General features: G+C 47.2%; 1 protein-coding gene across 1 annotated transcript; it reads left to right on the plus strand.

Annotated features, from left to right (window-relative positions):
- Window positions 1-1,296: 1,296 nt before the first annotated feature.
- Window positions 1,297-24,575, plus strand: LOC308676176 (copine-6-like; the record flags this gene model as incomplete). The annotated part of the gene is made up of 15 exons (XM_081341934.1): window positions 1,297-1,449; window positions 7,451-7,639; window positions 8,524-8,598; window positions 9,803-9,877; window positions 11,887-11,970; window positions 13,270-13,359; window positions 14,212-14,310; window positions 17,242-17,328; window positions 17,464-17,523; window positions 21,393-21,526; window positions 21,646-21,700; window positions 21,807-21,858; window positions 22,649-22,782; window positions 22,919-23,152; window positions 24,450-24,575. 15 exons carry the CDS (start codon window positions 1,297-1,299, stop codon window positions 24,573-24,575), a joined length of 1,647 nt encoding a protein of 548 aa, XP_081198060.1.
- Window positions 24,576-25,633: the final 1,058 nt, after the last annotated feature.

Genomic DNA, 25,633 nt, shown 5'->3' on the forward strand with positions numbered 1-25,633 from the left:
GCAGGAGTCCCAAGAAGGCCCCCCCCCCTGCCAGGATGCCAGTTCCCAGCCCCATCCAAGCCCCTCTCTCCGTCCCCGGCTGTGCCCGGCCCCTGGCAGGGGTTGGCATCAATGGGACACCAGGCTGGGTTTATCCTTTCAAACAGTTGGGTCACCCCTTCCTTCCTTCCTCCTTCCTTCCTTCCTTCCTTCCTTCCTTCCTTCCTTCCTTCCTTCCTTCCTTCCTTCCCCTCTTGCTTTCCTCCCTCCCTTCCATTTTTCCTCCTTTCCCTCCTTCTTCTCTTCTTCCTTCCTGCCTGCTTTCTTTTCTTCCTTCCTCTTTTCCCTTTCCTTCCTCCCTCCCTCCCTTCCCTCCCCTTCCTTTCCTCCCTCCCTTCCATTTTTCCTCCTTTCCCTTCCTTCCTTCCTTCCTTCCTAGCTTCCTTCCTTCCTTTCCTCCCTCCCTTCCATTTTTCCTCCTTTCCCTCCTTCCTTCCTTCCTTCCTTCCTTCCTTCCTTCTTTCCCTCCTTTCCTCCCTCCCTTCCATTTTTCCTTCTTTCCCTCCTTCTTCTCTTCTTCCTTCCTGCCTGCTTTCTTTTCTTCCTTCCTCTTTTCCCTTTCCTTCCTCCCTCCCTTCCCTCCCCTTCCTTTCCTCCCTCCCTTCCATTTTTCCTCCTTTCCTTCCTTTCTTCCTTCCTTCCTTCCTTCCTTCCTTCTTTCCTTCCTTTCCTCCCTCCCTTCCATTTTTCCTCCTTTTCCTCCTTCCTTCCTTCCTTTCCTCCCTCCCTTCCATTTTTCCTCCTTTCCCTTCTTCCTTCCTTCCTTCCTTCCTTCTTTTGTTCCTTCCTTCCTTCCTTCCTTCCTTCCCTCCCTTCCATTTTTTCCTCCTTTCCTTCCTTCCTTCCTTCCTTCCTTCCTTCCTTCCTTCCTTCCTTCCTTCTTTTGTTACTTCCTTCCTTCCTTCCTTTCCTCCCTCCCTTCCATTTTTCCTCCTTTCCCTTCTTCCTTCCTTCCTTCCTTCCTTCCTTCCTTCCTTCCTTCCTTCCTTCCTTCCTTCCTTCCTTCCTTCCTTCCCTCTTCCCCTTCCCATCTCAAAATGCTGCTACCCTAACCCTGACGCAAATCACTTTAGGACAATGGTTCCCAAAGCAGGCATCTTCTAAAATCTGCTGGATCACTGTTCACATCATCCACAGCCAGTCAGCCTCTCCCCACAGGGATATCCCACCTCCCAGAGGACTCCAGTCCTCCGGCCTGTCCCTCCTTCCCTCTCTCTGTTTCACCCCTCCTCTCCTTCCCTCCTTTTAGCTGCCGTCATGTCTGAAGGGGCCGACTCCCAGCCTGTGGCTTTGGGGGCCTCCCGGGTCGAACTACGGGTCTCCTGCTGGGGCCTGCCGGACAGAGAAGCCAACATTAAACCTGACCCGAGTCTGATTATTCAGTTGCTCAGCGATGGACAGTGGAACGAGGTACGGCTTTTTAAAAATAAAAAATCTGGGCATCCTCCATGCTGGCTGGGGGATTCTGGGAGCTGAAGTCCACCCATCTTAAAATGGTTCCGTTGCGTTAGAGGAAAATTGAAGGGCTTAATTGCCGCTTGGAAGTGACTGGGAATATTTCCTTCCTTCCTTCCTTCCTTCCTTCCTTCCTTCCTTCCTTCCTTCCTTCCTTCCTTCCTTCCTTCCTTCCTTCCTTCCTTCCTTCCTCCCTCATTTTCTTCCTTCCTGTTGTGTATTACTAATTGTTATTTACATTAGTTAAACAGAAGTTACAGAACTGAGGTAAAACCGCGGCAGCTTTTGACAGCTGTCAAAAGCTGCCGGGCGAAACCGCGCAAGCGCCAAAAGTGACAGCTCAACACGCGCTACAGATGACAGCTCCGAGCTGTCAAAACCAAACGAACCCGATTGGCGGAGACCACGGCGCGGGAGAAGACTCACCCGGGATTGGTCGATCCGCCGGCAGCTGTCAGTATAAATAGTTGTCATGTTCCCTTGTTCTTCGCCTGGTTCAGAATAAAAAGTTAAATTGTTAACTTGCTGTCTCGCCTGCTTCTTAGATAAAGCACTGGCGACGAAGGTGGGATGCTGCTTGCTTAGCTGAAGTCACTACCTAAGGGGAGAAGAGATTTTTTTCCCTTAGCCGAGCTGGTCACTTGCTGAAGTCACTGGAAGTCAAACTTCCATTCAACGCAAGCAGCGGCACCTCAAATACAGACAGCATGACGAATCACGGCCACATTCGAGAATTCGATACCCGCCACCCAGAAGGCTGGGAATCGCATCTGGGCCAGGTAGAAGGGTACCTGGTAGTCAAGAAGATAACGGATGACCGGGCCAAGGCGGCCGCCCTCCTCTGGCTCAGCGGCCCCGCCGTTTATGATGCCGCTGTGGGGATCTTCACCCCGGAGCCGGTCGCCACCATCTCTTATGCAGACCTTACTGAGGGGCTGAGTAAATACTTCATGCCCCTCAAGTCAGAACTCTACTGGAGAGTGAACTTCGCTCGGAAACTCCAGCTTCCTGACGAGTCAGCAAATGACTTCATAACCAGGGTCAGGCATGCCGCACGTCGGTGCCGGTTCCCGGATTTGGAAGACCGAATCCGGGACCAGATTGTCATAGGGCTTAAGGACGAACGGCTGAGGAAGAAGCTGATCGCCAAGCCTGAAATGACAATGACCGATGTGGCTAGAGAAGTCATCGCATACGAAGACTGCCACGGAGACGACCGACGGGTACCGGACAGCGGACCACGGGGGTCCGTGCACCAGGAAGACGGCAGGTTCAGCGGTTCTGAGGACGACGACGGCCCCACAGATATAGACGCGGTGCAACGGCGGTTCGAGAAACTGAGGATGCAACGCAACTACAGGGGGGGCCCTGCCAGCAATCAGAGGGGGCCCAATTTTCCGAATAACAGGGCGAAATGTGCCAGCTGCGGCGGAAGCCACCCCAGGGCAACGTGCCGGTTCCGCAGCGCCAAGTGCCACGGGTGCGGGAAGACAGGTCACCTCAAAGCCGTATGCCGCAGCCGGAGCCGGGAAAACCTGCACGACCTGGAGGTGACAGCCGAAGGTATGGCCCCACATACACTAAGAGCTAGGCACAGCCCCAGAACCCCAGTGTCTAACGTAAGGGGAAGGGCAGAGAAACATACAGTCCACAACATCCTTAAGCCCAAAATTAAGGTGGACGTCCGGATTCAGGGAATTCCCTGTGAGATGGAGGTGGACTCTGGGTCCTCCGTCTCACTAATCTCTTGGCAAACGTACAGGGACATTTGTAACCGTAGTAAGGAAGGACCCGCCCTTAGACCCACTAAACTCCGCCTAGCCGACTTCCAGAAAACGCCCATTAAACTCCGGGGAAAAGCTTCCGTCTCCGTAGAGTTCAAAAAATTTAAAGGATCCCTTCCTATTTTGGTGACCCAAGAAAACAGAATAAGCCTGCTAGGATTAGACTGGTTTGAGGCACTAGGAATAGCGTTGACAGGTGTCAACGCCATTCAGCTGTCAAAATTGGAATCCGTCTGCCGTCAATTCGCGGACGTTTTTGACAGCTCACTAGGGAAATACACGGGACCGCCCGTATCACTTAAACTGAACCCAAATGTGATGCCTGTCAGAATCAAGGCCAGAAGGGTTCCCTTCGCTTTAAGGGAAAAAATAGAAGCGGAGCTCGACAGATTAACAAACTTAGGGGTCCTCGAACCGGTAGAAGGGGCCGAGTGGGAGACACCCATAGTGACCCCAGTTAAACCAAACGGCCAAATAAGATTATGCGCCGATTATAAAGCGACCCTCAACCTCGCTTTAAACGCACATGCCTACCCGGTCCCGGCTGTCAAAGACATCCTGGCGGCCATTAAGTCAGGCGCCATATTTGCCAAATTAGACTTGGCGCAGGCGTATTTACAGTTGCCTGTCACCCCTGACACTGCTTTGGCTCAAACAATAGTCACCCACAAGGGAGCATTCAAAATTAACCGCCTTCAATTTGGCATCTCTGCAGCCCCGGGAATCTTCCAGGAAATCATGGAGAAAACACTTAAGGGAATCCCCGGGGTCTGCCCATATTTTGATGACGTCCTAATTGCAGGGGAATCAGAAAATGACCTGGCTGACAAACTAACTAAGGTACTCCTAAGGTTCAGGAAGGCTGGTCTCAAATTAAAAAAAGACAAATGCTCCATCGGGGTGCCCTCAACAGAGTTCTTAGGGTTTAAAATAGACGCTAAGGGAATTCACCCCACGGACACAAAAATTAAAGCTATCAAAACAGCACCGACCCCCAAAAACAAACAAGAACTTCAGGCTTTCTTAGGGTTAGTCAACTTTTACCACACCTTCCTACCGCATAAAGCCTCCATTGCAGAACCCTTACATAGATTACTAGACAAGGGCAAACCCTGGACGTGGACCCCTGAGCATGATAAAAGTTTTAACTTCCTAAAAAACTTACTCTCCAGCAGCACAACCGTAGCCCTTTTTAACGAACAGCTGCCCTTATGTCTCGCCTGTGATGCCTCCCCGTACGGCATCGGAGCGGTCCTAAGCCATTTAACTACAGAAGGAATACAGACCCCTGTAGCGTTCTATTCGAGAACGCTGTCAAAACCTGAGCGGAATTACGCTCAAATCGATAAAGAGGCTCTAGCTATAGTGGCCAGCGTAAAAAAATTTCATGATTACCTGTATGGTCGACCATTTACTATTTATACTGACCATAAGCCCCTATTAGGACTCTTTACAGTAAACAGGCTAACACCACAAATATTATCTCCCCGCATCCTGAGATGGTCTACATTTCTATCAGCCTATTCATACAAACTAGAATACAGGCCAGGGAAAACCATGGGCCATGCAGACGGCCTGAGCAGACTGCCGCAGCCAATTGTTGACCCAGACCCAGCACCAGCTGGAAGGATACTGGCTATCTCAGAACTGCCAGAATGCCCCTTAACTGTCAAAGATATCTCCGCAGCTACCGCGGGAGACAAAATCCTAGGCAGAGTCCTAGGCTATGTCACAACGGGCTGGCAATATGCACCCCAGGAACCACAATTCCAACCTTACTTCTTAAAACAAAAGGAATTATCCACCCATCAGGGATGTCTCTTATGGGGCTGCAGAGTAATCATCCCTGACAAACACAGGCTTAAGGTGCTAGATAGCCTCCACGAAGGGCACCCGGGCACCGTCAAAATGAAGGCTCTGGCCAGGAGCTATGTGTGGTGGCCGGGTATAGACAAACACATTGAGGCACACGTAGCTGGCTGCTATTCCTGCCAGCTAGTTAGAGCAGCTCAGCCACAGGCGCCCGTACATAGATGGGAAACGACAAAGTCACCTTGGTCCCGCATTCATATAGATTATGCAGGTCCGTTCCAGGGACAATCATTCCTAATTGTCGTTGACAGCTTTTCAAAATGGCTGGAAGTGGCGCCGGTAGCCAATACAACCTCCTCGGCCACTATACAAGTTTTAAGGGGATTATTCGCCACACACGGCCTCCCTGATGTTATAGTTTCCGATAACGGGCCCCAATTTACCTCCTACGAATTCCAGAGTTTCACAACGGCGAACTCTATTAGGCACACCACCTCGGCTCCCTTTCACCCATCATCGAACGGCTTGGCAGAGGTGATGGTAAAATCAACCAAGGAGGCCCTGCGCAAGATCATCTCCGGCAACTGGCACCAACGACTGGCACAATTTCTTCTCTCCCAACACACCACGCCTTGCACAACTACCGGAAAGTCCCCAGCAGAGCTTCGCTGGGGCAAAAGATTGACCACCAGACTGGACCGTCTCCACCCAGACAGATCCCCTCCAGACCCAGACCTACCCCTCCATCATAGAACTCTCACCACTGGGCAAGCTGTCTGGGCGAGAAACTACGGGGGAGGAAACAAATGGACACAAGGGGTGGTCATCGAACAAACAGGCCCTTTGTCTTACATCATTGACATCGGACAAAATATACACATCCGCAGACACATAGACCAACTACGCCAACGCAGTCCTCAAACTATAGGGGGAAGGGGTGACGACGAAATACCGACAGAAGCACCGGCGAAAAGACTGGCACGACAGGACTCCCCTGATCGGAGCATACCAGTTCAACACCCCACTCCAATTTACGCAGATCCTGCAGAGCCAAACCCCCCACCCCCGGAACCGACCCAAGAGGCGCCAAGAGAACCAGAACATACTACCGAGGCTACCCCCCGGCGCTCCGAGAGATTAAAGAAACCTCCCACATACCTGAAAGACTATGAATGGGGAAAACCAAAGAAGAAACAGTTGGGGTAAAATCAACTCAATCAGAGGGAGGGGGAAGGGGTGTTGTGTATTACTAATTGTTATTTACATTAGTTAAACAGAAGTTACAGAACTGAGGTAAAACCGCGGCAGCTTTTGACAGCTGTCAAAAGCTGCCGGGCGAAACCGCGCAAGCGCCAAAAGTGACAGCTCAACACGCGCTACAGATGACAGCTCCGAGCTGTCAAAACCAAACGAACCCGATTGGCGGAGACCACGGCGCGGGAGAAGACTCACCCGGGATTGGTCGATCCGCCGGCAGCTGTCAGTATAAATAGTTGTCATGTTCCCTTGTTCTTCGCCTGGTTCAGAATAAAAAGTTAAATTGTTAACTTGCTGTCTCGCCTGCTTCTTAGATAAAGCACTTCCTCTCTTCCTTCCTTCCTTCCTCTCTCCCTCCTTTCCATTCTTCCTTCCTTACTTCCCTCCTTTCCTTCCTCCCTCCCTTCCTTCCTTCCTCTATCCCTCCTTTCCTTCCTTCCTTCCTTACCTCCCTCCTTTCCTTCCTTCCTCCCTTCCTCCCTTCCTCTCTCCCTCCTTTCCTTCCTTCCTTCCTTACCTCCCTCCTTTCCTTCCTTCCTCCCTTCCTCCCTTCCTCTCTCCCTCCTTTCCTTCCTTCCTTACCTCCCTCCTTTCCTTCCTTCCTCCCTTCCTTCCTTCCTCTCTCCCTCCTTTCCTTCCTTCCTTCCTTCCCTCCCTCATTTTCTTTCTTCCTCTCTTCTTCCTTCCTTCCTCTCCCCCTCCATTCCTTCCTTCCTTCCTTACCTCCTTTCCTTCCTTCCTTCCTTTCTCTCTTCCTCTCTTTCTCACTCCCTCTCTCCCTTCTTCCTCCATCCCCCCCCTCCTTCCCTCCTTCATGCTGGCTGGGGAATTCTGGGAGCTGAAGTCCACTTGCCTTAAAGTGGCTAAGGTTGAGAAAGAGCACTGTTTTGCAAGAATATAAGCATCAGACAACAAAAAATAAAAATAAAGAACCCCAGAAATGCGATATTCCTCTTTACAAAAGTGCAGCCAAATCAAACCTCCAATACTTGCCGGAAACATCTTCCGACTTTTCTCCCAAGTAGGATACTCTTTCTGGGCTTCCTCGCGCGCGCACACACACACACACACACACACACACACCCTCTCCTTTCCTTCCCCAGGTGGGGCAGTCGGAAGTCCTGCACGGGTCCCGGAACCCCGTTTTTGCCCACGTCTTCGCCCTGGATTACTTCTTTGAGGAGATGCAGAATCTGAGATTCCAGGTGTTTGACGCTGAGGAACCAGGTGATCCCGAACTTTGCTGTGAGGCTGGGAGGTTGATTGGCCTCACCGAATGCTCCCTCGGGCAGGTAGGAGGGGCCTCTGCCTGTCCATCTGTCCGTCCATCCATCTCACCCACCACCAGCCCTCCCTCCCTCCCTCTCTCTCTCTGTCCTTAATCTCTTTCTCAGTCTGTCTGTCTGTCTGTCTGTCTGTCGCCTATTCATCTATCATCTATCATCTCCCTATGTACGTCCATTTATCAATTGTCTATCATCTGTGTATCACTCAATCTATCATCTATCATTCCTTCTGTCTTTCTATCTTTATCTATCTATCTGTCTGTCTGTCTATCTATCTATCTATCTATCTATCTATCTATCTATCTATCTATCTATCTATATCATTTATCTACCTATCTACCTATCTGCCTTTTATCTATGTGTCTATCAGTTATCGATCCATCTTCTATCTATTTATCTATCTATCATCTATCTGCCTTTTATCTATCCATGTCTGTCTCTGTCTGTCTGTCTATCTATCTATCTCTATCTATCCATCTTCTATCTGTCTGTCTATCTATCTATCAATCATCTATCTGCCTTTTATCTATGTGTCTTTATCTATCTATCTATCTCTATATCTATCCATCTTCTTTCTTTCTATCCATCTATCTGTCTGTCTATCTATCTATCTATCTATCTATCTATCTATCTATCTATCTATCTATCTATCATCTATCTGCCTTTTATCTATGTGTCTGTCTCTGTCTATCTGTCTATCTATCTCTATCTCTATCTATCCATCTTCTTTCTATCTATCATCTATCTATCTATCTATCTATCTATCTATCTATCTATCTATCTATCTATCTATCTATCACCATTTTCCTATCTTGCTAGTCATCCATCCATCCATCCATCCATCCATTAATTCATCCATCCAAACATTAATTCTATTTTTTCATCTCCAGATTGTTTCCCAGACCAAGGTTACCAAGCAGCTGGCATTGCTAAATGGAGAGATTTTGGAGAATTCAATCATCACGGTACATAAATCCAGGGGAAGGGGCAGGAGAAAGAGAAATGAGAAATAATCTTAATTTTAGAGAAGGACAAAGGGAGAAACCAAGCATAATTCGGGGTGGGGGGGTGGGAAGGCAGGGAACATGGCCTAATGCGAGGAATTGTAGGAGTGATGGAAACAGCATGATCTGATCAGAAACACAATTTGGGTTTCATGTGGTCTAGAACCACGGGCGAAAATTTATTTTAATTGGAAGCTAAGATGCGTTGGGACCATTAGGTCCCATAACAGCTAGGAGAAGCTGACCTTGATCCCACCAGTGTCGTCCTCTGGTAATCAACATTTAGCTTTTTTTTCCCTCAGTGTGCAGTTTGGCTTACTTACAAGAGTTGTCTCTTCTGGCTTTTGAAAACAGGAGAGCAGATTCTTACTGTAATTTTGCAAATATTTTCAACCTGCCTTTCTTGTTCTATCTCATCTGCACCACAACCTTATAAGGTGGCATGGGCTGTGTGCTTCACAGGAAAAATAGGGATTTGAGCTCGTCTCATCTAATGACCGTCAGCTCTTGGTTTGCAGGAATTTAAGCCCCAGAGATTTCAAATATAGGGTGGGAGAATTGAATTGATGGGGGATGCTTAGTTAGAATGAGTAATGTCTTTAGAATATATTAAGTTGTTTTAGTGAAATAAATATCAACAAGAAGAGTTTAGTAGTAAAGAGAATACAAATAGTCTCCAATTACAACAATTCGTTTCGGCCATTAAAAGTTACCACAGATCTGAAAAAAAGAAGCTTACAATCGGTCCTCATACTTATGACCATTGCAGCATCCCCGTGATCACATGATCAAAACTCGGATGCTTGGCAACTGGCATGTACTTACGACGGCTGCACTGTCCCAGGCTCACGTGATTCCCCATTTGTGACCTTCCCAGCCGGCTTCCAACAAGCCAAGCCAATGAGGGAAAGCTGGATTCGCTTAGCGACCATGCGATTCACTTAACAACTGCAATGATTCGCTTCACAACCAGTGGCAAAATGGCTCACAAATGCAGAGCCCGCCTTACTTCACACTGAGCCTTGCTTAGTGACAGAAATTCCAGCCCCCAGTTACAGTCGTAACTTGAGGACTAGCTGCATGTATTTCAAGAAAAGGGTAGGCAGATTATCTTGGAGGTATTTTGCTGTCTTGAGATGAATTTCTGGGCCATTTTTGTGGGCAGATTGAAGCCGAAGAGGTCTCCCGCACCAACGAGTTTGTCCAACTGGAATTTTGCGGTCAAGAACTGGATGACAAGGTAAGGAAAAATTGAGAAGTGGATCCTAGAGGAATAATATCCAAGGTTGGGGTGTCACAGGACTCTTTGCCTGGGAAGCGAGCTATGTAGCCTAGAAACTGGCGGCATTTTAAACCAGACATTTACCTCATGATTAATTGCTTTTTAAACAAGGAAGAATAATCTTTAATGAAGAGAAAGACCAGGGGGGAAATGATAGCGGTCTTCCAATATTTGAGGGGGCTGCCGCAAAAAAGAGGGGTGCGTGTCAAAGCTATTCTCCAAATCACCTGAGGGCAGCACAAGAAGCAACGGATGGAAACTAACCAAGGAGAGAAGCAACCTGGAACTGAGAAGGAATTTCCTGACAGTTAGAACAATTAACCAGTTAACAACAGTTAGAACCAATTAACCAGTTAACGACAGTTAGAACCAATTAACCAGAACGACCGACCACCAGAAGCTGTGAATGCTCCAACACTGGAAGTTTTTAGGATGAGACTGGACAACCATTTGTCTGAAATGGTATAGGGTTTCCTGCCTGAGCAGGGGGTTGGACTAGATGACCTCCAAGGTCCCTTCCAATTCTGTTATCCCCTCCTCCTTTTTAAGAAGATCTTGGGCAACCATTTGTCTGAAATGGTCTAGGGCAGGGGTAGGCAACCTCGGCTCTTTTATGACTCATGGACTTCAACTCCCAGAATTCCTGAGTCAGCTCAGGAATTCTGAGAGGAATTCTGTCAGCTCAGGAATTCTGGGAGTTGAAGTCCATGAGTCATAAAAGAGCCGAGGTTGCCTACCCCTGGTCTAGGGTCTCCTGCCTGAGCAAGGGGTTGGACTAGAAGACCTCCAAGGTCCCTTCCAACTCCGTTATTCTATTCTCATTCTAAAGTGGGGAGTTAACAGATGCCGGCTGGGGAATTCTGGGAGTTGAAGCCCACCCGTTTTAAAATGGTTAACCCATCATGCTAAATACTGCCCACGTTCAGAAACTTTTTCAGATCAGTGTTTTTCAACCTGGAGCCCTTTAAGAGGGGTGGACTTCAACTCCCAGAATTCCCCAGCCAGCATCGCTGGCTGGGGAATTCTGGGAGTTGAAGTCCACCCCTCTTAAAAGGCTCCAGGTCGAAAAACACTGCATGGTTTCGATCCCCTTAAACAGGATTATCAGATAGCAAATGGCTTTTTCTCACCTGTCCATCTTCTCCACCTTCATTTCCACGCCGCTGTGGTTCGTCCAGCCATCTTTTTTTCCCCTTCTTTTCGCAAGGTTGTGAGCCGCTGATGCGACGGAGCTGCATCAGTTTGTAGATGCCCCATTTAATCTGACAGGCCTTTTTTCCCCCTGAGGATTGCCCAGCGAGGCTGGGCTCATTTGGAGAAAACCTGCTCTCTGCAGGATTTTTTAAAAAATGCATTTTATTTTTCCGCACCGCCGGGTGCAACACGGTGTCCCAGCCCTCCTGAAATGAGCACGACGTGACGCTGGCGTGTGCTTGGCTTTCCCTGACCCCCGAGTAGAAGTACAGGTAGAACTCGACTTAAAACGATTCATTTAGTGACTATTTGAAGCTGCAACGGCGGCGGAAAAAAAGTGAGCGAGGACCGTTTCTCAGACTTAAGACCCCCGTCAGACCCTTGGCGACGGGCACGTCTTTATGACGGCCCTGGGCTCAAGCAAAGTCCATGGGGGAGCCAGGTTCTCTTCACAACCGTGTGATTAGGGGAACAAGGGCTGCGTTTCACAACGGTGGCAAGCAAGGTCCCGAAACGGGGCAAAGCTGACTTAGCAAGCTTTGCGACAGAAATCTTGGGCTCAAATGTCGTAAGTCGAGGACTACCTGGAAAAAAGGGCAAGGGTGTGTTGGAGGACCTTAAAGGACCTCCGTGGGAGAGCAGCTGGTGTGATACCCAATCTGGATTGTTGTGATCGGCTCCCGGGAGTGTCAACCTTATGGCTCCTTCGCTGTAGCGCCATGGAGCGTTTCGTGAAAAAATTACTCTCTAAAAAAAAACAACCTGTTCCGCAGGATTTCTTCAGCAAATCCGATCCTTTCCTGGAAATATATAAGATGGGCAGTGGCGAGTCGGAGAATCTGGCCTGGAGGACAGAGGTGAGGATATTATGGGGCCCCTCTGTAGAGTTTGATGGGAGGGATTTTTTATATATAAAAAAAAAACAGTGTGGGGGGGAAATGGAGACATAACAAATTTAAACGGGCTGGAAGGAAGCTGAAAGGCAGCAAGGAGACGCTTTGCAAGCCTCTGAGCCGGCTGATCGGTTAACCGGCTATCCGAATGGATACGTCCAATCCTGTTAAGGTTTTAGAATTACTCGTCTTTTATTATTTCAAGGCTTTTAGTGTTGCAAGACGCCCAGCATCGTTTCGAAACGAGATGGCCAGCAAAGAAATGTAATTAAGAAACTAAATAAATAAATAAAATAAACTTAGAGAGAGAGAGAATGACAGACAGACAGATAGACATAGAGAGACATAGATAGATAGAAGATAGAGATAGATAGATAGATAGATAGATAGATAGATAGATAGATAGATAGATAGATAGATAGATAGATAGATAGATAGATAGATAGATATAGAGACAGACAGACAGACAGACAGAGACAGATAGATAGATAGATAGATAGATAGATAGATAGATAGATAGATAGAGACATAGAGACATAGAGACATAGAGACATAGATAGAGACAGAGATAGATAGATAGATAGATAGATAGATAGATAGATAGATAGATAGATAGATAGATAGATAGATAGATAGATAGATAGATAGATAGATAGATACAGACAGAGACAGATAGATAGATACAGACAGAGACAGATAGATAGATAGATAGATAGATAGATAGATAGATAGATAGATAGATAGATAGATAGATAGATAGATAGATAGATAGATAGATAGGGATAGATAGATACAGACAGAGACAGACAGACAGATAGATAGATAGATAGATAGATAGATAGATAGATAGATAGATAGATAGATAGACAGACATAGATAGACGATAGATAGATAATAGATAGATAGATAGATAGATAGATAGATAGATAGATAGATAGATAGATAGATAGATAGATAGATAGATAGACAGACATAGATAGACGATAGATAGATGATAGATAGATAGATGATAGATAGATAGATAGATAGATAGATAGATAGATAGATAGACAGACATAGATAGACGATAGATAGATGATAGATAGATAGATAGATAGATAGATAGATAGATAGACAGACAGACAGACAGACAGACAGACATAGATAGACAGACAGACAGACATACACACACACACACACACATGGTTTAGGGATAAAAAAAATGACAATTTCTTGGGGTTAACCTTTTTTTGAAAATCTCTCTCCCATCGTTTTGTGCCCTAGGTGGTGAAGAACAACTTGAGCCCTCGCTGGCAACCGTTCCGAATTTCTTTGCAATCGCTGTGCAGTTGTGATCCCGACAGGCCTATACGGGTAGGCTTCTTCCGAGCCGTATTAAAAGAAAGAAAGAAAGAAAATTAAGAGAGGGGGGGATGAATTGAGTGCGGAATATTGATTTCGAAAGTCTTGGCTACATCAAAGCCTTGGTGGAGCAGTGGGCTAATGCCTCCTTAAGTAACACCAGATGCCTGCAATTAGTGCAGGTTCGAGTCCCACCAGGCTCAAGGTTGACTCAGCCTTCCATCCTTCCGAGGTAGGTAAAATGAGGACCCAGATTGTTGGGGGCAATTAAGCTGACTTTGTAATAATGCCGCTTGGGGGTGTGTGTGAAAGCCCTAATAAGCAGGCATATACATAGAATGAAGGCTATTGCTAAGCACATTGATTTGTGCTTCTTAGATTGTAAGCCGCCCTGAGTCTTCGGAGAAGGGCGGGATATAAATGGGATTTTAAAAAAAAGACCGTGGTGGGGGGAAAAAAAGTCTGTTTAGTTCTAGACATCAATATAAAAGGATTTAAATCCATGTTTCTTAAACTGGACAAGTTTAAGCCGGGTGGACTTCAATTCCCAGAATTCCCCAGCTGTGCTGGCTGGGGAATTCTGGGAATTGAAGTCCATACAGCTTAAACTTGGCAAGTTGGATAAACACTGCTTTAGATCTGGAAATAATCTCAAATTACAGTGAACAATTAGGAAACCTACGAAGCGATTGAGTAGCAGAACCAATTTTCCAACTGTTTTATTTCTCTGCTCCTGGAGGGGGAAAAAAATCCCAGGCAAATCAGGGTCTGCCTGCCTTTTAATTGGATTTTTTCGGAAGGAACCAGGCAGAGCAATTCTCCTCCGTATTTCTGGCTCTGTCACTTGGCCATTTTCTTTTCCAGTGTGTGGTTTACGATCACGACTCCAGTGGGAAACATGATTACATTGGGGAATTCAACACAAGTTTTCAAGAGATGCTGAAGGCGTCTTCCGGAGAAGAGGTAATGGAGAAGGAGACGGAGGGAGGGAGAAAAAAAGAAAGAGAGAGAGAGAGAAGGAAGGATGGATGGAGGGAAGGGAGGAAAGAAGAGAGGAAGGGAGGAAGAGAGAGGGGAAGGGGCAATGGATCAAAGGTAAGAGGGAGGGAGGGAGGAAAGAAAGAAAAAGGAGAGAGGAAGAAAGGAACGGAGGAAAAGACGGGAGGGAGGGAGGGTGGAGGAAGAGAGAAAGGGAGGAAGGAAGGAAGGAAGAAAAAGAAAGAGAAGGAAGGAGGGAAGGAAGGGAGGCAGGGAAGGGGCAATGGATCAAAGGTAAAAGGGAGGGAAGGAGGAAGGAAGGAAATGAGGAAGGAAGGAAGGAATAGAGAAATAGTGACAAAGAAAGAGAAAGAGAAAGGAAGGAAGGAAGGAAGGAAGGAAGGAAGGTAGGTAGAGAAATAGTGACAAAGAAAGAGAAAGAGAAAGGAAGGAAGGAAGGAAGATAGAGAAATAGTGACAAAGAAAGAGAAAGAGAAAGGAAGGAAGGAAGGAAGGAAGGAAGGAAGGAAGGAAGGAAGGAAGGAAGGAAGGAAGATAGAGAAATAGTGACAAAGAAAGAGAAAGAGAAAGGAAGGAAGGAAGGAAGATAGAGAAATAGTGACAAAGAAAGAGAAAGAGAAAGGAAGGAAGGAAGGAAGATAGAGAAATAGTGACAAAGAAAGAGAAAGAGAAAGGAAGGAAGGAAGGAAGGAAGGAAGGAAGGAAGGAAGGTAGGTAGAGAAATAGTGACAAAGAAAGAGAAAGAGAAAGGAAGGAAGGAAGATAGAGAAATAGTGACAAAGAAAGAGAAAGAGAAAGGAAGGAAGGAAGGAAGGAAGGAAGGAAGGAAGGAAGGAAGGAAGGAAGGAAGGAAGGAAGGAAGGAAGGAAGGAGAGGGAGATGGCCAGGTCCACTTGTGTCACTGTGTGGATTTCACTTCCCAGCGTTCCCAACAACGGCCAATATGAGGGGTGGGGGTGGAATTCTGGGCCTGAACTGAAGCTCCCCTTCACCTTATCCTTAACAGACCTTAAGTGAAATGACTAGAAGTGGATTTTAGCAAACCAAACTCTGCTGTACGTTTTAACGCTCTCTTTTAGCGCTGCAGCCTTTTCCTTCATTTAATTTTTTTTAAAAAAAAGATCCAGCTTTTATCTGCTTATCCACTTCGTTAATTAAAAAAAAAATTAAAAAGCCTGCTTTTTTTATTATTATTTTTTTTAAGATGGAAAACTCACTCTGGGAGTTTGGCCCTTGTGAAAGGAGATACTTTAGCAACGCTGTGCTAAAGTTCAGCGCTGTGCTAGGTTTGACTTCAAACTTCAGAGTTTTAACACTTGGCCAAGCTTAGAAGAAGACAGGGGGGGGGAAGAGAAATCTGAAAGAATTAAAATGATGGAAGGACCATGAATTCGGTGGCTGAGTTTTCACCACCCATGGGATTAGGGTAAAATAGATCCAGGTAGTCCTTGAGTTATGCTTCGGACTGGAATCTCTCCCATAATTTGGTGAAATTGTAAATCTGGATGTGACAGGACTCGATTTTACTACAGCCGTTTGCCTGAAATGGTATAGGGTTTCCTGCCTGAGCAGGGGGTTGGACTAGATGACCTCCAAGGTCCCTTCCAACAACTTATTATTATTATTATTATTATTATTATTATTATTATTATTATTATTATTATTATTATTATTATTATTATTATTATTATTATTATTATTATTTACCATTTTTACCATAAAGCGAATCACGGGGGTCATTAAGTAAAACATGTGGCCGTTAAACGAATCACATGTTCGTTAAACACGAACAGCTTCCCCTAATGGACATTTTTTTTGCTGGCTTTGGCCAGAAAACAGCAAAAAAAAAAAAAGGTCACAATTTGCAAGCATGTGACTGCAGGACTCTGCGACTGGTCGTAAACATGAGTCAGTCATATAAAACTTATATAAAACTTATACAAAATGTTCTATAGATGGCCCTTGCCACCAACAAGCTTAGCAAAAATGTTTTAAAAATATGTCAGAGTAATGTTGGAAATCTAAGCATAAGCCAGGTACTTATTATCATACGTGGTGCACATGTGTTAAAGCAAGGAAATATTGGACAAAAATTCACACATGGTTAGGAAAAAATCTAAGAGAAACACATAGACTACAAACCTAATTTTTTTTTTACTAGGTATAATGCCAGAAAAATTTGATAAGCAAAGTACATACTTGATTTTACACATGATAACAGCGGCAAGAATTATATTTGCACAATATTGGAAGAACGAAGAAACACCACCAGAAGAAGAAATATTTTTTTAAAAAAAATACTAGACTGTGCGGAAACAGACAGAGTTACTTTAAGGTTGAAAGAAAAAGGAGAAACAGAATATTTTCAAAGTTGGGACCTATTTTATCAATGGTTAGAGAAAAGATTTAGGGATTAGGAATTTTATTTGTATTAGTGAATAAGATACTCAGGCAACACGTTTTTGTTGAACGGTTGCTATTGAATTCTGTTTTTTAAAAAAATCAATGAAACTTTATAAAATAAATAAATAAAAATAAACGCGAGTCAGTTGCTAAGTGCCCAAATCACAATCATGGGACCCGGGTGGTCGTAAGTGCGAGGACAAGTCATAAAGCATTTTTCCCATGCTGAGTTTGTTTAATAATGGTCATAAGCCGAGGACTATCTGCATACCATCAGTAATTTATATTGCGGGGGGTGGGGGGAAATTGACCTTTAAGAATTTACATATTTTAGGGGGGAAAAACCTAAATTTTAAGAAGTGTTTTAATGTTGGGGTTAGTTGGAAAAAATAAAAAAAATCCCTGCTTTTCCTTATCTGGATCTTCTATCCAGAACAGCAAAAGGCAAAAAATATGCATTATAACCTCATTTCCTTTTTTTTTTCTTGGCAGGTGAAATGGGAATGTATTAACCCCAAGTATCAAGAAAAGAAGAAACACTACAAAAATTCTGGATATATTGTTCTCACTCAGTGCAAGGTGAGCCTTGTAGCCTTGTGGGGTGTCGGTATGAATATATCGGGCCTCCGAAGAAGAAGAAGAAGCAGAAAGCCAAGATTCTGATGATGGCTAACCGTCGCAGCCCTCAGCCTAACCATCATTGTCTCTCCGCAGATGGAGAAAGTCCACACCTTCCTGGATTACATCATGGGTGGTTTGCAAATCTCCTTCACGGTAAGTTTTAGAATTAAGAATTAAGAGAGAGAGAGGTAGGATCTTTAAGCAGGCTGTTGACTGTCTATTTATTTGATAGATCGATTGATCACTTGCATGTATTGTTCAACTGTCCCCATTATGATTTAATGCAGGCATTTTGATCCCCTTTTATGACCTTTCCTGCTACGGTTGTTAAGTGCATCACTGCTAAGCGATTATTAAGCGAGTCACACGGTCGTTAAATGAAACCGGCTTCCCCCATTGACTTGGCTTGTCAGGAAAGGTCGCAAAGGGAGGAATCACGTGACACACACACACACACACCTGGGATGCTGCAACCGACATAAATACGAGTCAGTTGACAAGCGTCCAAATTTTGATCACCTGACCATGTGGGGGGGGGGAAATGCTGCGACGGTCGTTAAGTGTGAAAAATGGTCGAAAGTCACTTTTTTCACTGCCGTTGTCCCTTTGGACAGTTGCTGAATGAGGACTGTCATCATCAAAGGGCCAAGTTGGAAGACCCTTGCTTTAGTATTAGGCTTTCTTTGGTACATTTGTCCAGATCTGGAGTAAACCTCAAGTAGAATTGGGTATGTGTAGTTTAATGAAGAGAAGGACGAGGGGTGACATGATAGCAGTCTTCCACTATCTCAGGGGCTGCCCCAAAGAAGAAGGAGTCAAGCTCTTCTCCAAAGCGCCTGAAGGCAGGAGAAGAAGCAACGGATGGAAACTCATCAAGGAGAGAAACGACCTAGAACTAAGGAGAAACTTCCTGACAGTTAGAACAACTAACCAGTGGAACAACCTGCCACCAGAAGTGGTGAATGCTCCAACACTGGAGGTTTTTAAGAAGAGACTGGACAGCCATTTGTCTGAAATGGTATAGGGTTTCCTGCCTTATCAGGGGGTTGGACTAGATGACCTCCAAGGTCCCTTCCAACTACTTCTTCTTCTTCTTCTTCTTCTTCTTATTATTATTATTATTATTATTATTATTATTATTATTATTATTATTATTATTATTATTATTAACCTTTTATTGTCAAAGTACAACATGTGTACATTGAGATTAGCTGAGCCTCCCCCCCCATGCTCTCTCCCCCCAACACACAGTGACAACAAACCCTCCATCCCACCACACTATGTGAACCAACTACACCACACACCGGCCTCCCAAGTCAATCCTGCATAAGATTATGTCCCATTTAAAAGCCTAACAGCCCACGGATAAAAGCTATTTTTCAGCCTGTTGGTACGACTGGCTATACTCCTATATCTCCTACCGGATGGTAGGAGAGTAAAGAGATACCGTCCAGGGTGTGAGTCATCCCTGAGAATTTTCCTCACTCTTCCAAGGCAACGAGCCCTGGCGAGGTCATCCAGTGGTGTCAGGGAACAGCCCACAATGTCTTGTGCTGTGCTCACCACCCTCTGTAATACTTTCCTGTCCGCGGCTGTCAGAACAGCATACCAAACCACAATACCGTACGAGAGGACGCTCTCTATAGTAGACCGGTAAAAGAGGGTCATTAGCCGTTGTTCTACCCTGTTCTTCCGCAAGACCCTAAGAAAGTGAAGCCTCTCTTGGGCCTTTCTAGCCACCTGGGTTGTGTTAACTTTCCAGGTCAGATCTTCGCAGAGGTAGACTCCCAGAAATTTAAAGGAGGAAACTCTCTCTACACAGTCCTCCCCGATGTAAAGTGGGGCAGGTTCTTCCTTTTTTCTCCGGAAGTCTAACACCATCTCTTTCCTCTTGCCGATGTTTAGGTGCAAGTTGTTGTTACTATTATTATTAGTTCCCTTAGATCTGGATCTGTTTGGCCCTAACCTATCAATCAATCAATCAATCAGAATAGATCTGGAAGGGACCTTGGAGGTCTTCTAGTCCAGCCCCCTGCTCAAACAGGAGACCCTAGACCATCTCAGACAAATGATTGTCTAGTCTCTTCTTCAAAATCTCCAGTGATGGAGCACCCACGATTTCTGGTGGCAGGCTGTTCCACTGGTTAATTGTCCTCACTGTCAGGAAGTTTCTCCTTAATCCCAGGTTGCTTCTCTCCTTGATTAGTTTCCATCCGTTGCTTCTTGTCCTGCTTTCTGGTGCTTTGGAAAATAAGTTGACACCCCCCCCCTTTCTTTGTGGCAGCCCTTCAAATACTTGGAATACTGCTATCATGTCGTCCCCCCCTCCAAGTCCTTCTTTTGTCTAGACTGGCCAAACCCAAATCGTGCAACCGTCCTTCCTATGTTTTAGTCTCCAGGCCTTTAAATAATCTTACTTGCTCCTCTATGCACTTTTTACCAAAGACTCAACATCTTTTTTTTTGTTTTTTTTGGCGACGTGGGGACCAAAACTGGATGCAGGATTCCAGGTGTGGCCTTACTAAAGGCTTTGTAAAGTGGTGCTAACGCTTCGTGTGATTTTGATCCTATGCCTCTGTTTACACAAGCAAGAGCCTTGGTGGAGCAGTGGGCTAATGCCTCCTTAAGTAACACCAGCTGTTTGCAATTAGTGCAAGTTCGAGTCCCACCAGGCTCAAGGTTGACTCAGCCTTCCATCCTTCCGAGGTAGGTAAAATGAGGACCCAGATTGTTGGGGGCAATTAAGCTGACTTTGTAAAAATGCCGCTGGGGGTGGGGGTGGGCGAAAGCCCTACTAAGCAGGCATATACATAGAATGAAGGCTACTGCTAAGCACATTGATTTTTGCTTCTTAGATTGTAAGCCGCCCTGAGTCTTCGGAGAAGGGCGGGATATAAATGGGATTTTTTTAAAAAAAGTGTTGAAGGAAAAGTCTTCATCATGGTCCAGTCCAAGCTGGGTATAAACAACACGGCGACTAATTTAGAAAGATGGTTGCAGTTTAGCGAAAGAGGAGAGGCAGACAAGAAGATGGCTCTGGAAGAAAAAAGAGAGAGTGAGCACATGTAGGGAGTGGGTTTTTATACCCTCTGGAGCCTTTTGTTTGGAGCTGCTTCCTGTTCCTGTTGGAGGCTATTTCTTGTGTCATGTATTTTGACCTGGGTCCCTTTGGCCTCTGTCCTGTCCTGCCTGAAGAGTTTGGGTGGGGTATGTAGATTTTAAGGGATGCGGTGGCTCAGTGGGTTAGGACGCTGAGCTTGTCGATCAGAAGGTCGGCAGTTTGGCGGGTCGAATCCCGAGTGCCGCGTAACAGAGTGAGCGCCTGTTATGTGTCCCAGCTTCTGCCAACCTAGCAGTTCGAAAGGACGTAAAAATGCAAGTAGAAAAATAGGGACCACTCCGGTGGGAAGGTAACAGCGTTCCGTGCGCCTTTGGCGTCTAGTCATGCCGGCCACGTGACCACGGAGACGTCCTCGGACAAGCGCCGGCTCTTCGGCTTTGAAACGGAGATGAGCACCGGCCCCTAGAGTCGGAAACGACTAGCACGCATGTGCGGGGGAACCTTTACCTTTACCTATGTAGATTTTAGGTGTCTTTGTCTTCTTAATCTTCTAGCTGGAGGGCTCCAATCTTCCTGAATGGATGATCACATCTGCATTTCTACAGATCTGGTTTCTGCTTGGAGGAGACTTGGGCCTATTAAGAAAAACTGGGCACGCTTTTCTGCCTCTTTGAGGAAATATATTTTTCTGCCCTTTTAATACTTCCTTCTCTGGTGGGGGGGGACTGACTTCCCACACCAGAATTGTGTTAGCTTTTCTGGCTGCCGCCCGTTTAACACTCACAAACACTCCTAACAATGAGCTAAGATTCCTCCAGCTTCTCTTTTCAGATTCCCAGCAACTTTTGCTCAGAGAGCTTTGCGCCTTAAATGAGTATCGGAAAATTCTCAAGACGCCTGGTACGAATCCGGTGCTCTAACCACTAGGCTACACCGCTGGCTCCCTCTCTCCCTTGCCCAGGTAGCCATTGACTTCACAGCCTCCAACGGGGACCCCAGAAGTGAACATTCGCTCCATTTCATCAGCCCCCGAGAGCCGAACGAATACCTGAAAACTTTGTCATCCGTGGGCGAAATCTGCCAGGACTACGACAGGTACGGGATAGGTGTGCGCCTGGCACCTCGAAACTACAACTCCCAGAATCCCCCTGCCACCTGTCCGGATGGAAAACTGAAACAGTGTGGGTTTTTTTTGTTTTTTGTTTGTCTTCCAGCGATAAACGGTTCCCGGCCTTTGGCTTCGGAGCGAGAATCCCTCCCGATTTCGAGGTAAGAATCCTGAGACCTGATTAAACTGAATCGTTTCCCCACAGCTTTTGTGCTCCGGGTTCGAATCCTCGTTCCTGTTTGTTTTTGTTTTTGTTCCTTCGGACAGGTGTCTCACGATTTCGCCATCAACTTTGATCCGGAGAACCCCGAATGTGAAAGTAAGGAAGAATTGTGATTTTTCAGTGGAATTCCTGGTGCTTTTTTTTTTAAAGAAAGATTTGGGGGATTGAAAACCCTGGCAATAATAGAGTCACTTGATGGAGTTAGGTGGAAGGAAGGAAGGAAGGAAGGAAGGAAGGAAGGAAGGAAGGAAGGAAGGAAGGAAGGGAGGGAGGGAGGGAGGGAGGGAGGGAGGGAGGGAGGGAGGGAGGGAGGGGAGAATTTTAAAAAGAGGAAATAGGGAGGGAGGGAGGGAGGGATGGAGGAAGGAAGGAAAAGGAGAATTTTAAAAGGAAATATTAAGGGAGGGAGGGAGGGAGGAAGGAAGGAAGGAAGGAAGGAAGGAAGGAAGGAAGGAAGGAAGGAAGGAAGGAAGGAAGGAAGGAAAAGGAGAATTTTAAAAAGAGGAAATATTAAGGGAGGGAGGAAGGAAGGAAAAGGAGAATTTTAAAAGGAAATATTAAGGGAGGGAGGGAGGAAAGAAGGAAGGAAGGAATTTGTGGGAAAGGAAAAGGAGAATTTTAAAAAGGAAATCGGGAGGGAGAGAGAGAAAGAAAGAAAGAAAGAAAGAAAGATTTTATTGTCACTTTAAACGTACGCTCATCAGCCTACATTAAAAGGAGCTTTTGTTTCCTACAGCTCTCAGAGAGTTACCCCCCCAAACATAACCTGCATAAACGTGACAAAAATAAAACAAATTATGCACATAGCCACACTCGCATGCACACACACACGTGGCCCAGAGAAACCACCCGGTCTGCAGTCTCGCTTTCTTTCCTTCCCTGGCAGAGATTCTGGGCGTGATCGAGGCTTACAAGCGCTGCCTGCCCCAGATCGAGCTCTACGGCCCCACCAACGTGGCCCCCATCATCGGCAAGGTGGCCGGGCCTGCAGCCGAGGAGGAAAAAAGTGGCATGCCCACGGTACGGGAGGGGGGGCGAAGGAAACACCTGAGACCCCCCCTCCCCTCCTGCCAAAGAGCCGGGGGTGGGGGGGTCTCACCTCGTGTCCCCCTCCTGGCTCTTGATACCCTCTCCGCCCCGTCCCCCTCTTTTGCAGAAGTACCGGGTGCTGCTCATCCTGACCGACGGGGTGGTGAGCGACATGCCCGAGGCCTGCGACGCCGTGGTGCGGGCCTCCCGTCTGCCTCTCTCCATCATCATCGTGGGCATCGGGAACGCCGACTTCTCCGACATGCGGGAGCTGAACGGGGACCGAGGGATGCTGGAGACGGAGGAAGGCAGGGCGGTGCGGGACATCGTGCAGTTTGTGCCCGTCAGGGAGTTCAAGAAGGTGAGGGGGGAGTGTGGGTGCCAGGCTCTGCTTTCGGGGGGTGGGTGGGGGGGGGTGAGGGAGCTGGAAGGCACCGGCCCTCAGGAGGGGCTCAAGGGCCGCTTTGGGCCTTGAATGTCTGCCTAGACAGGCCTTCTTTCTCAGTTTGTCCCTTCCTTCCTTCCTTCCTTCTCTCTGTCACCTTCCTCCCTTCCTTTCTTCCTTGTCTTCTTCCTTCCATCCTCCCTCCCTCCCTCCTTTACCTTTCCTTCCTTTTCCTACTTCCTTCTTTCCTCCCTCCCTCCTTCCCTTCTTTCACCTCGTCTCCTTCCTTCTCTGTCACCTTCCTCCCTTCCTTCCTTCTCCGTCTTCTTCCTTCCCTCCTCCTTCCTTCCTTCCTTCTGCCACCCTCCTTCCTTCCTTCCTCCCTCCCTCCTTTATCTTTCCTTTATTTTTTTCTACTTCCTTCCTCGTTCCCTCGCTGCCTTCCCTCACCTTCCCTCCTTGCTTCCTTCCCTCCTTTTCTCTGCCACTTTCCCCCATTCCTTCCTTCTCTGTCTTCTTCCTCTCATCCTCCCTCCCTTCCTTCCTTCTACCACTCTCCTTCTTCCTTCCTTCTTTCCCTCCTTCCTCCCACCCTCCTATATCTTTCCTTCCTTTTTTCTACTTCCTTCCTCGGTCCCTCACTCCCTTCCTTCACCTTGTTTCCTTCCTTCCTTCCTTCCTTCCTTCCTTCCTTCCTTCCTTCCTTCCTTCCTTCCTCCCTCCCTTCCTTCCTTCCTTCCTCCCACCCTCCTATATCTTTCCTTCCTTTTTTCTACTCCCTTCCTCGGTCCCTCACTCCCTTCCTTCACCTTATCTCCTTCCTTCCTTCCTTCCTTCCTTCCTTCCTTCCTTCCTTCCTTCCTTCCTTCCTTCCTTCCTCCCTCCCTCCCTTCCTTCCTTCCTTCCTCCCACCCTCCTATATCTTTCCTTCCTTTTTTCTACTCCCTTCCTCGGTCCCTCCCTCCCTTCACCTTGTCTCCTTCCTTCCTTCCTTCCTTCCTTCCTCCCTCCCTCCCTCCCTCCCTCCCTCCCTTCCTTCCTTCCTTCCTCCCACCCTCCTATATCTTTCCTTCCTTTTTTCTACTCCCTTCCTTGGTCCCTCCCTCCCTTCACCTTGTCTCCTTCCTTCCTTCCTTCCTTCCTTCCTTCCTTCCTTCCTTCCTTCCTTCCTTCCTTCCTTCCTCCCTCCCTCCCTCCCTCCCTCCCTCCCTCCCTTCCTTCTCTCATTCTTTCCTCCCTCCCCCCTCCCCCCTCTTCTTTCTTTTCCTCCCAGGCCCCCCCCAACGCTCTCGCCAGGACCGTTTTGGCTGAAGTCCCCAAACAGGTGGTGGAATATTACGGCAGCAAGGGAATCCCCCCTGGGACGCAGAGGTCCTCCTCTTCTCCACTGCCCCAGTGAGAGAGAGACCCCCCCCCAAGCACCCCCCCACCCCCTCTGGGCATGGTCTGCCCAGCACCTGAATGTGAGTGTCAAAAGCAGTGTCGCTCAGACTTGGCAACTGGCCAAGAAGCTGGTTTTGGGGTGCCCGGGGTGAGGGGATGAGGTGGAGATGTAATTGTGAGTGGGCAGCGACGGGGGAAAAAAAATAGGTGAGAATTAGCGAAAACGAAGGCCGAGGGCTGCGCCAACTCTAGAAGGCCCGCTAGCTTAAGCCTCTTGGAATGATGCGGACTTCAACGCCCAGCATTCCGAGCGGCACAGCTCGGAATGCTGGGAATTGCAGTTTTTCCCCCCCCTCCCCTGGAAGGGAAAGCAGAGTCCCGCACCACCATTTTGAGCCTGGTCTGTTGGTTTTTGCTCAGAAAAACATGGGGGAAATGGGCAAATCGCCTCAGAAGAGGGCAGGAGGGCAACCGCCAGGGGGCGAATCCCAAACAGGGGACTCTTGGGCACTCCAGAGGTCATCTGTGCAGCTCTTTTGTGCGAGCACTTGGGTGTAGGGTTAGTGGGTTGCGTGAAGCAGGAGATTGGTGGGTTGTGTGAACCCACAACAAGCCTGAGGCAAATCTAAGACAGAAGACACTTTGGGGGACTGCTGGGGACTCCAGAGATCATCTGTACAGCTTTGCCAGCTGCAAGAACCTAGGTGTAGTAGGGTTAGTGTGTTGTGTGAATCAGCGGATTTGTAGGTTGCCTTAGCCGGCGGAAGGGCAACAGCCCTGGGGCGAATGCAAAACAGAAGACACTTACAGACTCCAGAACCTGAGTGTAGGGTTAGGGGGCGGGTTGTGTGAAACCAGCAGATTTTGTGAGTTGTGTGAACCAGAGGGAGGGCAACGGGCATGAGGCAAATCCAAAACAGAAGACTCTTGGGGACTCCCGGGGTCAGCTTTCCCACAACTGCACGAACCTGAGTGTAGGTTTAGTCAATCGTTGTGTGAACTGGCAGATTTGTGGGTCAAATCTGCCAGTTCACACAACCCACTAAGCCTACATCCAGCTTCTGGCAGTTGTGG

The sequence above is a fragment of the Vipera berus genome, assembly GCF_964194415.1.
Source record: "Vipera berus genome assembly, chromosome: W".
In the NCBI taxonomy this organism is placed as follows: Eukaryota; Metazoa; Chordata; class Lepidosauria; order Squamata; family Viperidae; genus Vipera; species Vipera berus.